General features: G+C 41.2%; 1 protein-coding gene across 1 annotated transcript; it reads left to right on the top strand.

Annotated features, from left to right (window-relative positions):
* Positions 1-377: 377 nt before the first annotated feature.
* On the top strand, positions 378-17,417 carry LOC133995635 (uncharacterized). Its single transcript, XM_062435112.1, has 10 exons — positions 378-799; positions 1,185-1,383; positions 1,986-2,151; positions 2,461-2,554; positions 2,812-2,835; positions 2,983-3,048; positions 6,729-6,856; positions 7,175-7,295; positions 7,394-7,464; positions 17,043-17,417. The coding sequence occupies exons 1-10, from the start codon at positions 604-606 to the stop codon at positions 17,283-17,285; spliced, it is 1,308 nt and encodes a 435-aa protein (XP_062291096.1). The 5' UTR covers positions 378-603; the 3' UTR covers positions 17,286-17,417.
* The last annotated feature ends 905 nt before the right edge of the window (positions 17,418-18,322 follow it).

The following is an 18,322-nucleotide window of genomic DNA, read 5'->3' as shown; positions in this document are numbered from 1 at the left end:
ACTAAAATAAATATCATCTTTCTCCAATAAGATTAAGAAATATATGCAGTATATATATAGCACAGTTGAACTGAAGTTGTGAAAATGTCCAGGTCATAGGTCTGTGTGGTTTACTGGGAGCAGTCCTGATTGTACAATCTGACAGTTGCAGGGAGGAAGGACCTGCGATATCTCTCCTTCACACACTTTGGGTGCAGACACATTCACAAAAAACAGAAGAATAAGTTCCTGAGTTTCCTGTTTCTAACGCTTTGACTGTGTGTGTGTGTGTGTGTGTGTGTGTGTGTGTGTGTGTGTGTGTGTGTGTGTGTGTGTGTGTGTGTGTGTGTATTTTTCCTTGTCAGAGCCCCGCCCTCAGTCAAACTCCAACTCAGAAAGCAGCTGTGTGTGTGTGTGCGGCTCAACTTAACAGGAAACACAGTAAAGACTCTCGGTGTAGATTTTCTTCTGTTCATGCAGTGATCTTTCTGCTTTGCTTGCCTGGATTTTTGTCTTTTTTTAAGAGTTCAAATCTGAAACTTTGGTTTTTAAACAGTTTCCTACTTGCCAGTTTCTGTTTGACAAGTAGTAACAGAGACTTGTTGTGATTTTGTGTCCACAAAGATGTTTGGAGATATATCCAAAACAGTTGTGAAGCATCTGGGTGCTGAGAAGGATCTTAACTACAATGGAAATGTCAACCAGAAGATTGAGATGCTGACTTTAGTGAGAGTCAGAAGGAACTTCTTCGGTATCCCCAGGTACGGGATCATCAATAAAACACTGCTCCACCTGCTGGAGGAACCGGACTTTAACCCAGGTGTGTTTTCTGACATAAAACTACATGTGAAGAGCAGTAAAGATACCAAAAACACAGTATAAAATTACTTAATTACATTTCAAAGTCTTGCACTTAAAATTAAAGCATCATCAGCTTCATGTAGTTAAAGTGTTAGAGTAAAAGGACAAACGTATTATTTGTATTGAATAGGATCATCATGTTTTTTTACTATAAAGTCTTACTTCTAACTATAGCCATCATGTAATATGTGTGTATTAAGTAGCATAAAATGGAAATACTCAACGTAAAAATATCTCAAAGTGTACATCAATACAATATTTGAGTGAATATACTATAGTGTGAATGACATAAACATGCATGCACAGAAAAAGTTCAGAAATACTGAAGTACAATGTCCCTGCAGATTTCACAGAGGAGGTTCTGGTGGAGGATTTTAAGATCCAGAGAGACAAAGGTGGTCGAGGCTCTGTAGCAGCAGGAGCTGATGCAACTCAAAGCAGTCTGAAAGTGACTGCATCGATGGACACTGTGGACGGAGCGTCATCCTTCACTCTGAAGAAAAAGACAGTGGACACCAATCAATTGGAGAGAATGGAAGACAAGTATGTTTCTGTTTGTCTCAGAGTGATCAATGTTGGATTTGTGGCTGATGCTGAAAAAGATATTAGGGAGTAAAAGAATTCCAATATAATCTCATAATCTCATATATACACAGAATATGTACTGTACATAAACACATTTTTTGCAATGATCCCTCAAATTTGGTTATCAAACACTTGTAACAAAGATATATAATAAAGGCTGCCTTAAAAAACTTTTAGAAAAATGGTTGACAGGCCAATATCGACTGAGATATTTATGAGTCAGGTTCTAGTCGGCACTTTTTATTTACATTAATCACATCTCTACATATTTTCACAAGCATATATTTATTGTAGGAAACATTCTGCAACTACATACTTCAATTAAACATTTGTCCGTTATGACGATAAAATAATAACTATTATATCTATTTTCTGTTGTAAAATAATATTACACAGTAAATGCTGAAAATATTTACTGACTACACTCCAGCTACCTGTTACCTGTCAGAAACAAAAGATAGAGTCAGTGTGGTTTCATATATGTTTCATTCCATATTCTCACATTACATTTAATATCCTCAAACTTCCTCTTCGTCTGTGTTCTCTGACTGTCTTTACAGGAAGATAAAGATGAAGTTGCTGACTGACCTCAAACTAAAGAAAGCTAAGCTGGCTTGTGTTTACCAGACGGTCTACAACACCACTCCTGTCACATTTAATGTCAAAGCTGGAAAGTGCGGTTCATTTTGGGCGATGTTGAGTAACATATTCAAGATGTTGCTGTCGGTGAGTATTTGTGTTTTTTTCTTCCTCTAACCTCTAACCAGCTGATGATCGGGGTCACACCTGTCAAGTTCAGGAAGAAAAACATGTAGAGTAGAATATGGACAGATTTTTGACAGAGGAAAAGAAAAAGAAAACTAACCCTAACTCTAGTGTTAGTGGATGCTCACATCATTATCATTATAGTTATCACTCTTAGTGTGGATGGCCCTTTATCCTTTAAATCTCATGTTGATTTTATCCTGATGTGAGACACATGAAATGTGTGAGTGTAAATGTCTCTCTGTGATCCTCCTGTGTTTGTTCCATCAGAGCAACACGAAGGAGGAGACGAGCTTCACTGTTCCCAAAGACACCACCTTTGCTTACGGCCTGATAGAGATCAACACAGAGGGCGGGACTCTGGGTGAGACATCACTCTGTTTCTGTAACTGTGTCTCTACTCACCTGCATAAATCATGTCTGATGTCTCCAATGTTAAATATAAAGGAATTAACTGTATAAATGAGCATTTGATGGACAAATCTCTGAGTACGCTGCATGCTTTTGTTTTTTATGTGTTTATACGTCTAGTGTTTAAATCCAGATTGACATCACAGGTTAATATAACAGCAAGCTGAGACGAATCAATAACTTCATAACTTCTGCTTCACCTTTATTCAGGAATTCCTCCACGAATCACGGAAGGTTTGTTTTTTGTTTTCTTTCAACTTTTAAACTGATTTTTTATTGTTTACTGCTTATCTCTGTCTTCAATGTCACAATGATGCCACTGTTGTTGACTCCATGTTATATCCAATAACTAATAAATTGACACCATGGAAACCTCCGCAGGAGGAAACATTAGCTTCGACGGAGATGGAGACGACTCCTGTAAGACGCTGGAAGACCTTATGGAAGGTTGGTTTGAGTTTCTGAGACTTCTACCTCAACAAAAGGATCGGTTTATGTGCCTTTTTGTGCTAAATCTTTTTTAAAAAGCTACTACCAATGTAGAGTCATATCTAATCAGTTTCTGCACACTGCCATGCTGTAGGTTACGGCGTCAGGAATTTGTCTTAATTATTGTGATTGCAAAATTGAATGTTGGAATATTACTGTTATTATTATCATCAGTGCAATGTAGAAATTTATAGAAGCACATTGAGTTCACTAAGGACAAATAAATTGGAGGCCTTCTTTCATAATGACAACTTATGTATCTCATAATTATCATGAATTATAATTGTAACTTATGGAGGCATATTGCTGGCACACCACAAAAATAAAAAAAGAGGATCAGTATCACGTTATCACATGATAAGTTTCACGTGATAACATGAAAATCATAGTTTGTCTAAATCAGAGGTGGCCTGCCTGTAATGGTGCAGAAAAATCTTTCTGATCAGGGGTGTAGTGAGGGGCAGGGGTGCGATGTTGATTGGCGTCCCTCCGATAGCGGTCACAAGTGCGAAGCAGTGTGGAGCGCGCCTGAAGCCACGTGTGGCGGCATCTGCGAAGGAAGACCTGAACTGATGGAACCCTGGCCTCCCACTCCTGCACTGGGAAGAGTGGTGGTTGATACCCCTGGGAGCATTGGAAGGGGGAGAGTCCATTAGCTAAGCTTGGGAGTGTGTTGTGGGCATATTCCACCCACAACAGTTGTTTGGACCAGGAAGGAGGTTGCGGGATGACAGGCATCGCAGAGCCGTCTCCATCTCCTGATTCAGTCTCTTGGTTTGGCAGTTGGACTGTGGGTGGAGGCCCGAGGATAGGCTGACTGAGGTGCCAAGGAGATGAAATACATGTCGTAACATGAGTTTGGCAGTTTGTTTAGCAGACGGTAACTTGGGTAATGGTATATAGTGTGCAGCTTTGGAGAAACGGTCTACTACAGTGAGTATTACTGTGTTACCATCTGAGTGAGGAAGTCCGGTGACAAAGTCCAAGCTCCAGCGGTTGAAGCAGACCAGCTGGAGCTTGGTGGAGGCTTTCATTTTGGGAGCAAACCTGATAGGCCGTGACAAACTCCCTGGTATCATTCTCCATTGTGGCCCACCAGAACCGCTGTTTGCGGAGCCCCAGGGTCTGCATGACCCCAGGGTGACAGGTTAGGCATGAGGAACGTTCCCATTGAAGAACCTTGGACCTAAGGTAGTCTGGGACAAGGAGATAGTTATCAGGGCACACACTAGGATCAGGGAACTGAGTATAAGCCTTGACTTCCAAAGGCCAGGTGATGGCACCAACCACGCAGGCAGAATGGAGGATACCCTCAGGTTTGATCTGGGAGCTCTCAGCCTGGAACTGTTGTGAGAGGGCATCCGGTTTGGTATTCTTGGATCCTGGGCAGGAGAAAAAGGCACAAGGGTGAAGTTTTTGGTCTTTGGGGGACTGCTGAGAGAGGAAAGCCCCTACTCTACAATCAGAAGCATCCACTTCTACAACAAACTGAAGTGAGGGGTCAAGGAAAGTGAGTATAGAAGCAGATGTGAACAAATGTTTTAGCTCACCAAACGACCTCTCTGCCTCGGGGGACCACACAGAAGGGGAGTTGACTGATGTTAGAGCCATGAGGGGTCCTGCCACAGTGCTGTAGTTCCTGATGAACCGCCTATAGAAACTGGCGAAGCCCGAGAAGCGCTGCAGCTCCTTGTGGGAGGAGGGAGTATGCCAATCCAGGACAGCGCTGACTTTCCCTGGATTTCCACCGGGTCCGTCAGCGGCACCTTACAGCTGCGCCACAGTTTAGCTCCGTCCTCTTCCCAGCGTCAACTCACACCGGGAGCGTTACAGCAGCGGAGCGGTGCCTTTGCGAGCCAGCAGTATTCCCGCGAGATCCCGCGATAATCGCGAGACCGCGAGATCCCGCGAGATCCCGCGAACTGGGTGTATAAAGTCAACAACAAGAAACAACTGGTTTCTTTGCTTCTCGGACGTGAAACGAGACCCTTTTGATCGATTGACTGCTGACCTGGGGCCACCGGTTATGACGTATTGTGGATGTGAGGTTGTGATCTGCGCATTGTGTTTTATTTTGAAAGGGGACAGAAGTTTTATTATGCCGATTCTGTGTCTGACCTCCTGTCTGGTGCAATCTGCTCTGTTGAGCTTGTCGCGAGTTAGAAACGTGTCCGTGAAAAATAGAAATGCTGCGGATTGATAGCGCTGCGGCGCGGAGAGACGTTGCTGACACGCTCCCTGTGGAAATACTATCATTGATTATAGTGTTACTGTAGCAGCTGTAACGTGCCGCTGACGGACCCAGTGGAAATTGGGCTTTTGGCTGGATCCATCCGGATGCTTCCCTCCTAGACGATGAAGCCCAGGAAAGACACTTCGGAAACATGAAACAAGCACTTTTCGGCCTTCACATATAGTTTATTCTCCAGGAGCCTCCAGAGAACACGCCACACATGCTGGACATGCTCCTGTCTGGATTTTGAGAAGATCAGAAAGTCACCAAATAAACAAAGACAAAGGTATTGAGCATGTCCCTGAGCACATCATTAACCAGTGCCTGGAAAACTGCAGGGGGCATTAGTGAGTCCGAAAGGCATGACCTGATATTAGTAATGACCCCGGAGTGTGTTGAAAGCAGTTTTCCACTCATCCCCCTCCTGAATTTGCACCAGATGCTATGCATTCCTACAGTAGAGTTTGGAAAACACAGCGTTACCTTGTAACAGTTCGAAAGCAGAGGAGATGAGTGGAAGAGGGTACCTGTTCTTCACCGTAATGTCATTTAGGCCTCAATAATCAATGCAGGGGCGCAGTGCCTTGTCCTTTTTATCCACAAAGAATAATCTGGCATCCCAGCAGGAGATGAAGAAGGGCAGATGAGGCCTGCTGCTAATAAGTCATTAATGTACTTCTCCATGGTAATGGTTTCTGGAGCAGACAACGAAAAAATGCACCCCATAGGGGGAGATATACCAGGCAGTAAGTCAATGGCACAGTCATAGGGACGATGAGGGGGTAATGAGGAGTCCTGAGCCTTATTAAACACCTCTTTGAGGTCCATGTACTTGGAAGGCACTCCTGACAGATCTGGGAACTCAGATGACGGGAGGTTACAATCAGTCACAGGCAAGGCAGATCGGAGACATGTGGTTACCTGACATACCCAGGACAGCGGGGCTGTGCGGTGGGTGACAGTGCAGAGCAGGCGGACGTTGAGAGTGCTGGCTGGGACAGGCTTGGGTAGGGGCTCATTTTCCAATCCCCAGCTGTGCTGCCAAGGTATTGTCCATGAAGTTGGCATCCACTCCAGAATCGATGAAAACTGCTACTATTGAAGTCTGACCAGCCACCATAAACTGTCCATGGTGAAAATACTAGAAAATAGTTACACAACAACGCTAATTAAAGGGAACAGCAATACGTATTAAAAGTAGTCTAGAAGTATACAGGCAGGGCAGAAGATGGCTCTTTGTTTTTGATGTTAACCACCATGTAAAAATATCTCTTATTTTTCTTGACAGGCAGTGAAATCAGATGCACATTTAGCATCATTATATCGACCTTTGTTATGTTGTGTTTAATTCTTCACTACTTTACTCAGCGGATTAAAATGGAAGGTGCTGGTGTGCTTCTTGCAGAAATATCAGAAAAGGCATGTCTTCTGAAACCGCTGGAAACACTTCCTCAGTCGAGCCGTCGTAATCTGCTGAAAGCGCTCAGTGAGCTCGTGCGTGACAGAGATGCTCTCACACTGCTGGAGGAAACAGTAAGACTCATGTCCACAACCATAGTCAGGGTGAAAACCTGTGTGAAGCTCTGTGTGGTCATCCAGAGGTGTCTGAGGGGAACATTTAAAGTCTTCACTTTTATCACTTACTGGACATATAATGTATGTTTGTAATCTTATTAAAAATTTAATAAATAGCACATATAAACACATAAGTACTGTACGAAGACTTGAAACAACCTGAACCTGTCATTTAAGTTCTGACTTTATCACTAACTGGAGACACAAAGTTGTAGTTCAGGGAGAAAGCAGCAGCCTGTCAGCTGACACATCTCCTCCTCTGTTTCCTCTCTTCAGTTGGATAAAGAAATGACTGAATGTCCACAGTCTCAGAGTGTCTCTTCATTCATGGCTCTTCTTCGTGAAGCCTCCTCCAAACAGAGGGATGCTGTTCATCTGCTGGTCACAGCCATGGACAGTAAGGACAGACTCACGCTGCACACTGATTTGACAGAATCTACAGCACATGATGAATTAAATAAAGATGTTTCTGTTCTGTTTATTTATTCTCTTCAGGTCTACCAGACGGTGCTGCTGCTCTTCTGACTGCCTGCAGTCCTGAAACACTGAGAGTTCTCCAGCAGCTGGTTTGTTTCCTTCACCAACATTTACATGCCAATCCCTGCAGAATATCACTGGCTGTTTTTGTGATTATTGCAGCCAAAATATTCAGTCATGCAATGACAACTCAATTGTCATTGCATGACTGCAAAATGAGATCACTATTTCAACTGAATGTGCAACTGTAATCCTGATGTTTAAGACAGCTTCCGCTGAAACCTGCTCAAAGCGTTCTGATTTAAATTCTTAGTGGATGAATTTAGAACTGCACTAGAGATTGACTTTCAACAGATATTAAGTGAACAGATATATCTTTCAACAGATATTAAGTTTGAGATAACTGGCTAAAGAGCCTGATGCTGGTAATCAATATCACCACAATCATGTCAGCATTAACACAAAAGGAAAAAGAAAAGCTAAATGGAAAGTAGGTGTTTATGTTTCTCCTCATGAACATAAAACCATATAGTAGTCTGAAAGTGCAATGAGGCTCCCTCCCATAAAAAAGGATCAAACAAGAAATAAATATCACTTTTCCAATAAGGGTAAAGGTATCAATGTGACCAATAATGTCATGTCACATTCACATCATGAACACATTCACTCATTGCATCAGAAGATTTTTGAGTGATTGTATTTTTGGTTTTAGGGATTTATGTCCAAGTGAGAGAAGCACCCTTTGGATGAAGTCAAAGGTGTACTTCAGTTGTTGAGGGTACTCCAAATTCAGAGCATAAGTAAGTCCAAAGAGCAAGCACATGGCATGTGGAAGATTTCCAAGGTCATCCATGACAATTCTTCCTTCCAAAATGATTGCAGTACCTGAAGACTCAAGTTGCAGTGAGTCAGGGGAGGCCTGTCTGTCCTCAGGAATGATGGTCAGGATCCCAATGGGGGTGTGAGACATGTCTGGGTCTTCGCAGTCCTAACAACAATAGCAGCAATAACACCAAAATTACATATCAGATGTCACCTTGAATTTCTATGGCAGAAAACACAAGACAGCCACTAAAAATACAACTTAACACTTCTTCATCACTGCAGCTTCTGGGCAATGTACTCTCTACTACCACAGGAGGCTGATGAGTAAACTTCCAATGTAGTACAGGAATGTGAAACTCATACGGTCATAAGAGATATCAGTAGAACCCCTCTACTTAAAATCAGCTAAGTGAAATTCATTGTACTTTTTTTGTTCTTGACGACATTTTGGTTTCACATGGGGTGACGCTAGAGAACTGCGACTGAATCCTTTTGAAAGCAGATACCATTAAAAGTGTTCTGATTGGGGTAGGTCATCAGTGCATCACGTAAGAATTACAGCAGCACTGATTCAGGCTGAGTGGAAGAACAGTAACTAAAACTAAAGCTATCAAAGTAACAGAGCAGAATTAAATAGAGTGGACATCCTGTGGTGTGGAATTTAAATTTTTTAATAAAGACGACTTACAAAGCATGTCTTGAAGAAGTCTGTGTTCTCATCTCCAAGGATCACAGGAAGGCCACAGAGGACTGCCGTTGGCTTCGCAGTAATATCTGTATTCTGAAAAATCATGTCAAACACACATCACACATCGCGAGGGGTGTATTTGTCAAGTTCTTTGAAGAATTCTGTATTCAGGGTTTTTTGACTTGGGTAAAGTTAGAAAGAGATTGGCAGATTCGAACTTCAGCGATCAATAGCTCACAAACGAAACATTGTTAAAACATAAAAAATGTCTCTTTCCTATCGTGGTAAGGTAGACTTTTGACTACAAACTCATTTTCGCCAAAACGAGTCGTCCTCCAGGCTGCAGGAAATATATTGCTCTCTATGCGCTGCGGTCGGAGAGGCAAGCGCCTCTTTTCCAAAACGAAAAATATTCAATATCTCCACTTTTATTCACTGTAGTCTCACCAAATTCACTCCACACACCAACGGTCACCTGATAATCACACTACAACAGTTATTGTTACAAAATGTGCTTGTGTATATTACTTCAATATCATCACTGTCATTTGCTGTCGTTCCATTGATTTCCCTTCAATAGCATCAATATTATACATAGTAGTCTTCACTATATTCACTCCACACAACAAGGGTCACCTGATAATCATACTACAACAGCTATTTCAGAAAAAAAATATTTTTGCATATTTTTGGGGAATTTTATTGTGAAAAATCGTAAATAGCTTTAATATTATACAGTGTAGGATGACCAAAATCATGATACACAACAAGGGTCACCTGATAATCATACTACAACAGTCATTTCAGAAAAAAAAATATTTTTGCATATTTTTGGGGAATTTTATTGTGACAAATCGTCAATAGCGTTAATATTATAAACTGAATACTCACCAAAATCATGCTATACAACAAGGGTCACCTGATAATCATACTACAAAAGTTATTTCAGGAGGGAAAAAAATTGCATATTTTTGGGGAATTTTATTGTGAAAAATCATCAATAGCGTTAATATTATACAGTGTATGATGACCAAAATCATGATACACAACAAAGGTCACCTTATAATCGTACTACAACAGTTATTTCAGAAAAATGTGTTTTTGCATATTTTTGGGGAATTTTATTGTGAAAAATCGTCATTAGCGTTAATATTATACACTGTATACTCACCAAAATCATGCTACACAACAATGTTCACCTGATAATCGTACTACAACAGTTATTTCAGAAGAAAAAAAAAATGCATATTTTTGGGGAATTTTATTGTGAAAAATCATCAATAGCTTTAATATTATACAGTGTAGGATGACCAAAATCATGATACACAACAAGGGTCACCTGATAATCATACTACAACAGTCATTTCAGAAAAAAAAAATCTTTTTGCATATTTTTGGGGAATTTTATTGTGAAAAATCGTCAATAGCGTTAATATTATACACTGTATATTCACCAAAATCATGCTACACAACAATGGTCACCTGATAATCGTACTACAACAGTTAATTCAGAAAAATGTGTTTTTGCATATATTTGGGGAATTTTATTTTGAAAAATCGTCAATAGCGTTAATATTATACACTGAATACTCACCAAAATCATGCTACACAACAAGGGTCACCTGATAATCATACTACAACAGTCATTTCAGAAAAAAAAAAATCTTTTTGCATATTTTTGGGGAATTTTATTGTGAAAAATCGTCAATAGCGTTAATATTATAAACTGAATACTCACCAAAATCATGCTACACAACAATGGTCACCTGATAATCGCACTACAACAGTTATTTCAGAAGAAAAAAAAATTGCATATTTTTGGGGAATTTTATTGTTAAAAATCGTCAATAGCGTTAATATTATACAGTGTAGGATGACCAAAATCATAATACACAACAAGGGTCACCTGATAATCATACTACAACAGTCATTTCAGAAAAAAAAATATTTTTGCATATATTTGGGGAATTTTATTGTGACAAATCGTCAATAGCGTTAATATTATACACTGAATACTCACCAAAATCATGCTATACAACAAGGGTCACCTGATAATCATACTGCAACAGTTATTTCAGGAGGAAAAAAAATTGCATATTTTTGGGGGATTTTTATTGTGAAAAATCGTCAATAGCTTTAATATTATACAGTGTAGGATGACCAAAATCATGATACACAACAAAGGTCACCTGATAATCGTACTACAACAGTTATTTCAGAAAAATGTGTTTTCACATTTCTTAGGGAATTTTATTGTGAAAAATCGTCAATAGCGTTAATATTATACACTGTATACTCACCAAAATCATGCTATACAACAATGGTCACCTGATAATCATACTACAACAGTTATTTCAGAAGAAAAAAAAATTGCATATTTTTGGGGAATTTTATTGTGAAAAATCGTCAATAGCTTTAATATTATACAGTGTAGGATGACCAAAATCATGATACACAACAAGGATCAAATGATAATCATACTACAACAGTTATTTCAGAAAAATGTGTTTTTGCATACATTTGGGGAATTTTATTGTGAAAAATCGTCAATAGCGTTAATATTATACACTGTTCCCCCATCCTGAGGAGGGCGGAAAGGGCGCAGCTCAAGAGATTGGTTGGCGTGGGACTCAGACTAGACCTTAGGATGGAATGCAGGATTAGGGCGCAGCAGCACTCCAGCATTCCCAGGCAAGAAGCGGCAGCACTCTTCATGCACGGAAAGGGCATGTAGCTCACCCACCCTTTTTGTCGACACAATAGCCAACAAGAATGTAGTCTTGAGCGAAAGCCATTTCAGCTCAACCGTTTCCAGAGGCACTAACGGCCCATGCCGCAAGGCTGACAAAACCATCTCCAAATCCCATGGGGGTACACCCGACCTCCTGGGAGAGGGAGCAACCCTACAAGCCCCCCTAAAGAACTGAGCAATAAGGTCACAACAACCCTGTGCCAGTTTACGAGGCCCAACATGGGCCGCCTTTATGGCTGCCACCGTCCCCCTCAACGTCGAGGGAGACTTGCCTGCCTCTAACAGCTCTTGAAGGAACTGAAGGATACCAGGGGCCATACAGGAGTGGGGATCCACGTGTCGTGAGGCACACCATGATTGAAACACCCCCCAACGATAGGAATAAGCAACCCTGGTCGAGGGAGCCCGGGCCCCCTGCAAAGTACCCACTACAGACTGGGGGAATCCCAAGGCTAGAAATTCGACCCTCTCAGGGGCCAGGCCCAAAGCCTGAGGCCCTGGGGAAAAGGATGAAAAAGAGTTCCATCGGCCTGGGACAGGAGGTCCCGACGAATGGGTAGCTCCCACGGTTTTCCCTGAAGAAGGGGCGGAATCTCGGCAAACCAAATCATCTGGGGCCAATTGGGGGCCACCAGGATGAGGCTGGACTCTCTGTAGGAGTTGGTGCAGGAGGAGGAAGGGAGGGAAGGCATACAGGAGGCCTAGTGGCCACTGATGTGCCATCAAATCCGTCCCTAAGGGAGGATTGTCCCTCCCCATGGAGAAAAAGAGGGGACAATGAGTGTTCTCCCTGGATGCAAAAAGATCTGCCACGGCTGTGCCGTAGCGATCCCATATTCCGCTCACAACCTCTGGATGCAGCTGCCACTCTCCGGGGAGGGGTCCCCCCCTGGAGAGCCGATCTACAGCAAGGTTCTCCCGACCCGGCACGTATGTGGCCCTCAGGGACTTGAACTGGGGATGAGCCCACTCCCATATTGCCCAAGCCAATCTGCACAGGCGAGGGGAACCTAGGCCCCCTTGCCTGTTGATATATGCCGCCGCTACTGTACTGTCTGTTCTCACCAGCACATGGCAGTCCTGTAGCTCTGGCAGGAAGTGCAGAAGAGCCAGATGGATAGCCTGCAGCTCCAAAACATTTATGTGCTACGCTAACCAGGGTCCGTGCCAAAGGCCGCTGATGCCCTTGCCTTCGTGGACAGCCCCCCAGCCTACCAGGGATGCATCTGATGACACCACCTGGCGACGCAACACAAGCCCCAGTACCGTCCCAGGTGCCAAGTTGGTCGGCCGCCGCCACCAACGGAGAGCCACACACAGTCTGCGCATCACCAATACGCTGGCCTGCAGATTCCTCTGTGGGCAAAATCCAAGGCCCAGGAGGCAGCGCTGCACTGGGTGCATGTTCAGAAGAGCCAGGGGTATGACATGCACTGTGGCTGCCATTAACCCCAAGAGGCGGAGACATAGCCTCCAGGTCACCCTGGCCCCAAGCCGGAACTGGGACAAGCAAGCCCTGAGGGCGGCCTGTCTCACAGGAGTCAAGTAAAGAGTCCCTGCCCTGGCATCCAAACACATGCCTAGGAACTCCGTGGACTGTGAGGGCTGGAGCCTGCTCTTCTTCCTGTTGAGGTGCAGGCCTAGGTACTCTGTGTGCTGCTGGAGACGAGCCTCATCTCTGCTGCACTGCCCCTCCGAGCGAGCACACACGTTGGCTGGCCTCCAAAAGGACCTGTAGATCACTGGAAGCAGCAGAACCTAATTGAGGTGGTCTTGGCTGTGGGGCTGGTACCGGCCCCACCGGAGCATACCAGACATCTCTTGTGTGACCGGCAAACCGATGTCACGAGCCGCCACGCTTTCACCAGCCCGGGTAGCAAAGACAGTCGCAGCAATCCAGAGAGGGGCCCGTAGACCAGCTCTCCCAAACTCAAAGTAAGTGGATATTGTGCACACAAGCCGTCTAAACACCCCCCCCCCTCCACATATGGAATATGTAGGATGGAGAGATAGTCTTGACACGATATAGAACATATGTTAGAATATATATTAATAATTTTTCCTCAAGCTATTTTTTTATATTCAAAGTCAAATGTTATCCACCAATAACAAAATATAGTAGACCTAAGGAGAACACCAATGCCCATGTTGCAAATATTTAAATCGCTCAAATATATAACCAGTTCTGAAAAAAAAAAGTTTATTGTTTCAGACAATACTGTCAATACTGTAAAAGGAGCTCACACCTGAGTCAGAGTCCTTTGAAAAGCTTAATAAATGGTTAGATTGCCATCACCTATCAAATAATGAAAAAACTATGTACAGATGTTTCAGTTGTGCAAATGTAGCATGATTTTGGTGAGTATACAGTGTATAATATTAACGCTATTGACGATTTTTCACAATAAAATTCCCCAAAAATATGGAAAAAGATTTTTTTTCTGAAATGACTGTTGTAGTATGATTATCAGGTGACCCTTGTTGTGTATCATGATTTTGGTCATCCTACACTATAATATTAACGCTATTGACGATTTTTCACAATGAAATGCCCCAAAAATATGCAAAAACAAATTTTTCTGAAATAACTGTTGTAGTACGATTATCAGGTGACCCTTGTCGTGTAGCATGATTTTGGTGAGTAAACAGTGTATAATATTAACGCTATTGACGATTTTTCACAATAAAATTACCCAAAAATATGCAATACATTTTTTTCCTGAAATGACTGTTGTAGTATGACTATCGGGTGACCCTTGTTGTGTAGCATGATTTTGGTGAGTATACAGTGTATAATATTAACGCTATTGACGATTTTTCACAATAAAATTACCCAAAAATATGCAATACATTTTTTTCCTGAAATGACTGTTGTAGTATGATTATCAGGTGACCCTTGTTGTGTAGCATGATTTTGGTGAGTATACAGTGTATAATTTTAACGCTATTGACGATTTTTCACAATAAAATTCCCCAAAAATATGCAAAAATATTTTTTTTCTGAATTGACTGTTGTAGTATGATTATCAGGTGATCCTTGTTGTGTATCATGATTTTGGTCATCCTACACTGTATAATATTAAAGCTATTGACGATTTTTCACAATAAAATTCCCCAAAAATGTGCAAAAAGATTTTTTTTTCTGAAATGACTGTTGTAGTATGATTATCAGGTGACCCTTGTTGTGTATCATGATTTTGGTCATCCTACACTGTATAATATTAACGCTATTGACGATTTTTCACAATAAAATTCCCCCAAAATATGCAAAAACACATTTTTCTGAAATAACTGTTGTAGTACGATTATCAGGTGACCCTTGTCGTGTAGCATGATTTAGGTCATCCTACACTGTATAATATTGACGATATTGAAGATTTTTGAATATAAAAAATCTCCAAAATTATATCAAAACTAATTTCCCCAAAATAAATGTTGTAGTATAATTATCAGGTGACCCTTGTTGTGTAGCATGATTTTGGTCATCCTACACTGTATAATATTAACACTATTGACGATATTTCAAAATAAAATTATGCAAACTTTTTCTTTTTTCCTGAAATAACTGTTGTAGTATGATTATCAGGTGACCATTGTTGTGTAGCATGATTTTGGTGAGTATACACTGTATAATATTAACGCTATTGACGATTTTTCACAATAAAATTCCCCAAAAATATGCAAAAAGATTTTTTTTCTGAAATGACTGTTGTAGTATGATTATCAGGTGACCCTTGTTGTGTAGCATGATTTTGGTGAGTATATAGTGTATAATATTGACGATATTGAAGTTTTTGAAAATAAAAAATCCCCAAAATTATATCAAAACTAATTTTCCTAAAATAAATGTTGTAGTATGATTATTAGGTGACCCTTGTTGTGTAGCATGATTTTGGTCATCCTACACTGTATAATATTAACGCTATTGACGATTTTTCACAATAAAATTCCCCAAAAATATGCAAAAAGATTTTCTATGAAATAACTGTTGTAGTGTGATTATCAGGTGACCGTTGGTGTGTGTAGTGAATTTGGTGAGTTTACAGTGAATAAAAGATATTGAATATTTTTTGCTTTGGTACTGCACTTTGTAGACGGTCCCTAAGCGCTCGCCTTTCCGACCGCAGCGCATATAGAGTAATATATTTCCTGCAGCCTGGATGACGACTCGTTTTGGCGAAAATGAGTTTGTAGTCAATAGTCTACCTTACTACGATAGGAAAGAGACATTTTTTATGTTTTAATAATGTTTCGTTTATGAGCTATTGATCACTGAAGTTCGAATCTGCCAATCTCTTTCTAACTTTACCCAAGTGGTTTTTTGCTTGTCAAGCGACAGAACTCTGCCAGAATCTGAAGGAAAAGTATCACAAATTAATATTTAAGATATAGTGATATTGGACCTCTTAGGATTACTTTTCACTAGCAGGACGCTGAAGCTAATTCTGTAAGTTAATAGAAGATGTGACAAACAATGAATAATATGAAAGGGGCCATGGACAACGACAAACTCTTTTTTTGTTTGTTTAATTAAGAGCTGAGGAATGAATTACATGCTTGCCCAGTTGAAGAGTGTCCCTAAAAGATCAGCACAGTTGCTTTTTCAACTGTTAATAAGCACGCTGTGTTTGCTGAAACAACAAGTTCCACTACAGTTATCCCTAAAATTCGTTACGTGAAGGGCTGGTTAGCTTTAGCTTTCACGCGACTGCAAAGGACCGACTCGCAGCAGCAACAAAAGTATGCCACTAAATAAACATTATAATTTCGACTAGAGAGTCCCAGTGTTAACGGTTTACGGTTTACCGCTTCATTCAAAGCACGTCGTCACTCGTCAGTGGGCAACTGCGCATGCGCGTTCAACGAGAGCTGCCGAATGATGCTGAGTTTCTGCTGGTTATGCAGATGCGTCTTGCTCACTCATACCTCTAAGTACAGGTTACTTGCAGCTGATGAGTTTGATTACTTACCTCAGTAGATAGTTGTCTTTACTAAGTTTAAGTGAGTATAGTCAACAGAGTAAGCTGGAATGAGTTAAGGTCACTTTTTTTTTTAAAAGTGTACATTTTACAGTGTATTCTTCAAACTTACTGAATCAAATCTCCTTTGGGAACATTTAGGAATTGTTCGATCCGTGGCATAATTATTGTTGGCGGATGAGATTTGTATATCGTCCATCTGAAAGTGCCTGAAACCTTTTTGAATGTGCTGCAATGACGTCAGTTACCACAACATAAAATGTGATAATTGGGTTCAAATCACAAGCGCTTGTTGATTTGGAATGGAGTTGTTGTAATTTAGCAAAACCGCAAATTGACTCTAAATGCTGCTGTATTGATCTCAGCACAACAACATTAAGAAACATATTTCTCTCTCTGTCTGTGTTTTCTTTTGTTGTCCAGGTGAGTTGTCTAATGGAGAACGGTCAGGCCAGACTTCCAGACTCTTTGCCCGTCTCCCTGCAGGAGGAAGGAGCGCTTTGCTGTGTGGCCAAGGTCCTCTGTTTGACTGATCAGAAGTTGAAAGAGCTGAGAGATCAGTGGGACGGACAAGAGTTACCACCAGAGATGCTGCTGGAGCTTGTGTGTCTTGTCGTGCAGGGACTTGACTACATTTATAATGTAGCCTGCTCTTCTTACATATAAGAGTACATTTTAAAGAAAGGGACCACAACTTGTCAAGTGTCAGGTGTTTATATGAAAGTGCTGTAATCGCTCCCCCTGTTCATACTGGCTATTAAAAGATTTCCTTTAAATGTGATTGTGGTCCAAAATCTACCATGTGTCTATGCAGTCTTTTTTGTTGTTGCAAAAATGCATTTAAAAGTTGATTTGAAGCTTATATGAGGCTGCAGACCTGTCCTCCCAAGACAAAGGACACTATAGGCTGGCTGTACAATAGCTAACTGTGAACATACATCATAACAATAGAACTTAAAGAACAATTTTAAATCAAATCAACACTTGTACATTGACACTGACTTAACTAAACAGCCCTGTGCCGTTCTAAACTTTGCCCATCACGTTACCAAGTTCATAGAAGTAGAGGGATGATTGGTGGAGTGCTGTTTTTGGCTGGTGAATCCTGTAGCTTCCAATTAAAAGCAAAGCGACTCAAAAACAGTCATTTTAAATAAGAAGCTGTATGAAATGTGATGCTGTAACACAGTGGCGGAGTGGCCGTCGGGACGATCTGGAGTTTTCCCGGTTGGCCGGTCGGCCACCGAGGTCAGGTGGACCAGCCCACATTAAATGTGAGCAGCTGCAACACGTGTGTAAGCCGGCCCTATGCGTTATACATCATTATTCTTCTTCAAGGCTCTACCCTCTGCGAGAATCTCCAAGGCTATACTATTTAATAAAGGAAACGTCCAACCAACATTTATACCACTTGCTTACTCTCTACTGTATATCTCATTCATGGTTACCCTGCACACTCTGATCTCTCCCATCAATCTACTCATTTCTGTGTAGCCTATCTTAATTTAATTAATTATTCAGGCGTTACAAAGCTTTCATGGTCATAAATAATTAAAAAAACCGAACTGCAGTTTCATTTCTTTACTTGTTCTTGAATTAACATAGAATGGAGCAAAAACTCCTGGGATTGCAGGTCAAGTCTATTTTCGGAAATCTAGGGGGATATAATGAGCGGCCCCACGTCTAATGGCATCACCTTAAAG

Source organism: Scomber scombrus, chromosome 15, assembly GCF_963691925.1.
Source record: "Scomber scombrus chromosome 15, fScoSco1.1, whole genome shotgun sequence".
NCBI classification, from domain to species: Eukaryota; Metazoa; Chordata; class Actinopteri; order Scombriformes; family Scombridae; genus Scomber; species Scomber scombrus.
The sequence above is the reverse complement of the archived record's forward strand: the minus strand, read 5'-3'. Positions and strand labels throughout refer to the sequence as shown.

What these genes read in the sequence shown, in the direction of transcription:
- LOC133995635 (XM_062435112.1), top strand. Translation starts at nt 604, where the DNA reads ATGTTTGGAGATATATCCAAAACAGTTGTGAAGCATCTGGGTGCTGAG. An exon ending in TCCTCCACGAATCACGGAAG is followed by an intron (nt 2,836 to 2,982) that starts GTTTGTTTTTTG and finishes AAACCTCCGCAG; the next exon opens with GAGGAAACATTAGCTTCGAC. An exon ending in GCTGGAAGACCTTATGGAAG is followed by an intron (nt 3,049 to 6,728) that starts GTTGGTTTGAGT and finishes TGCTTCTTGCAG; the next exon opens with AAATATCAGAAAAGGCATGT.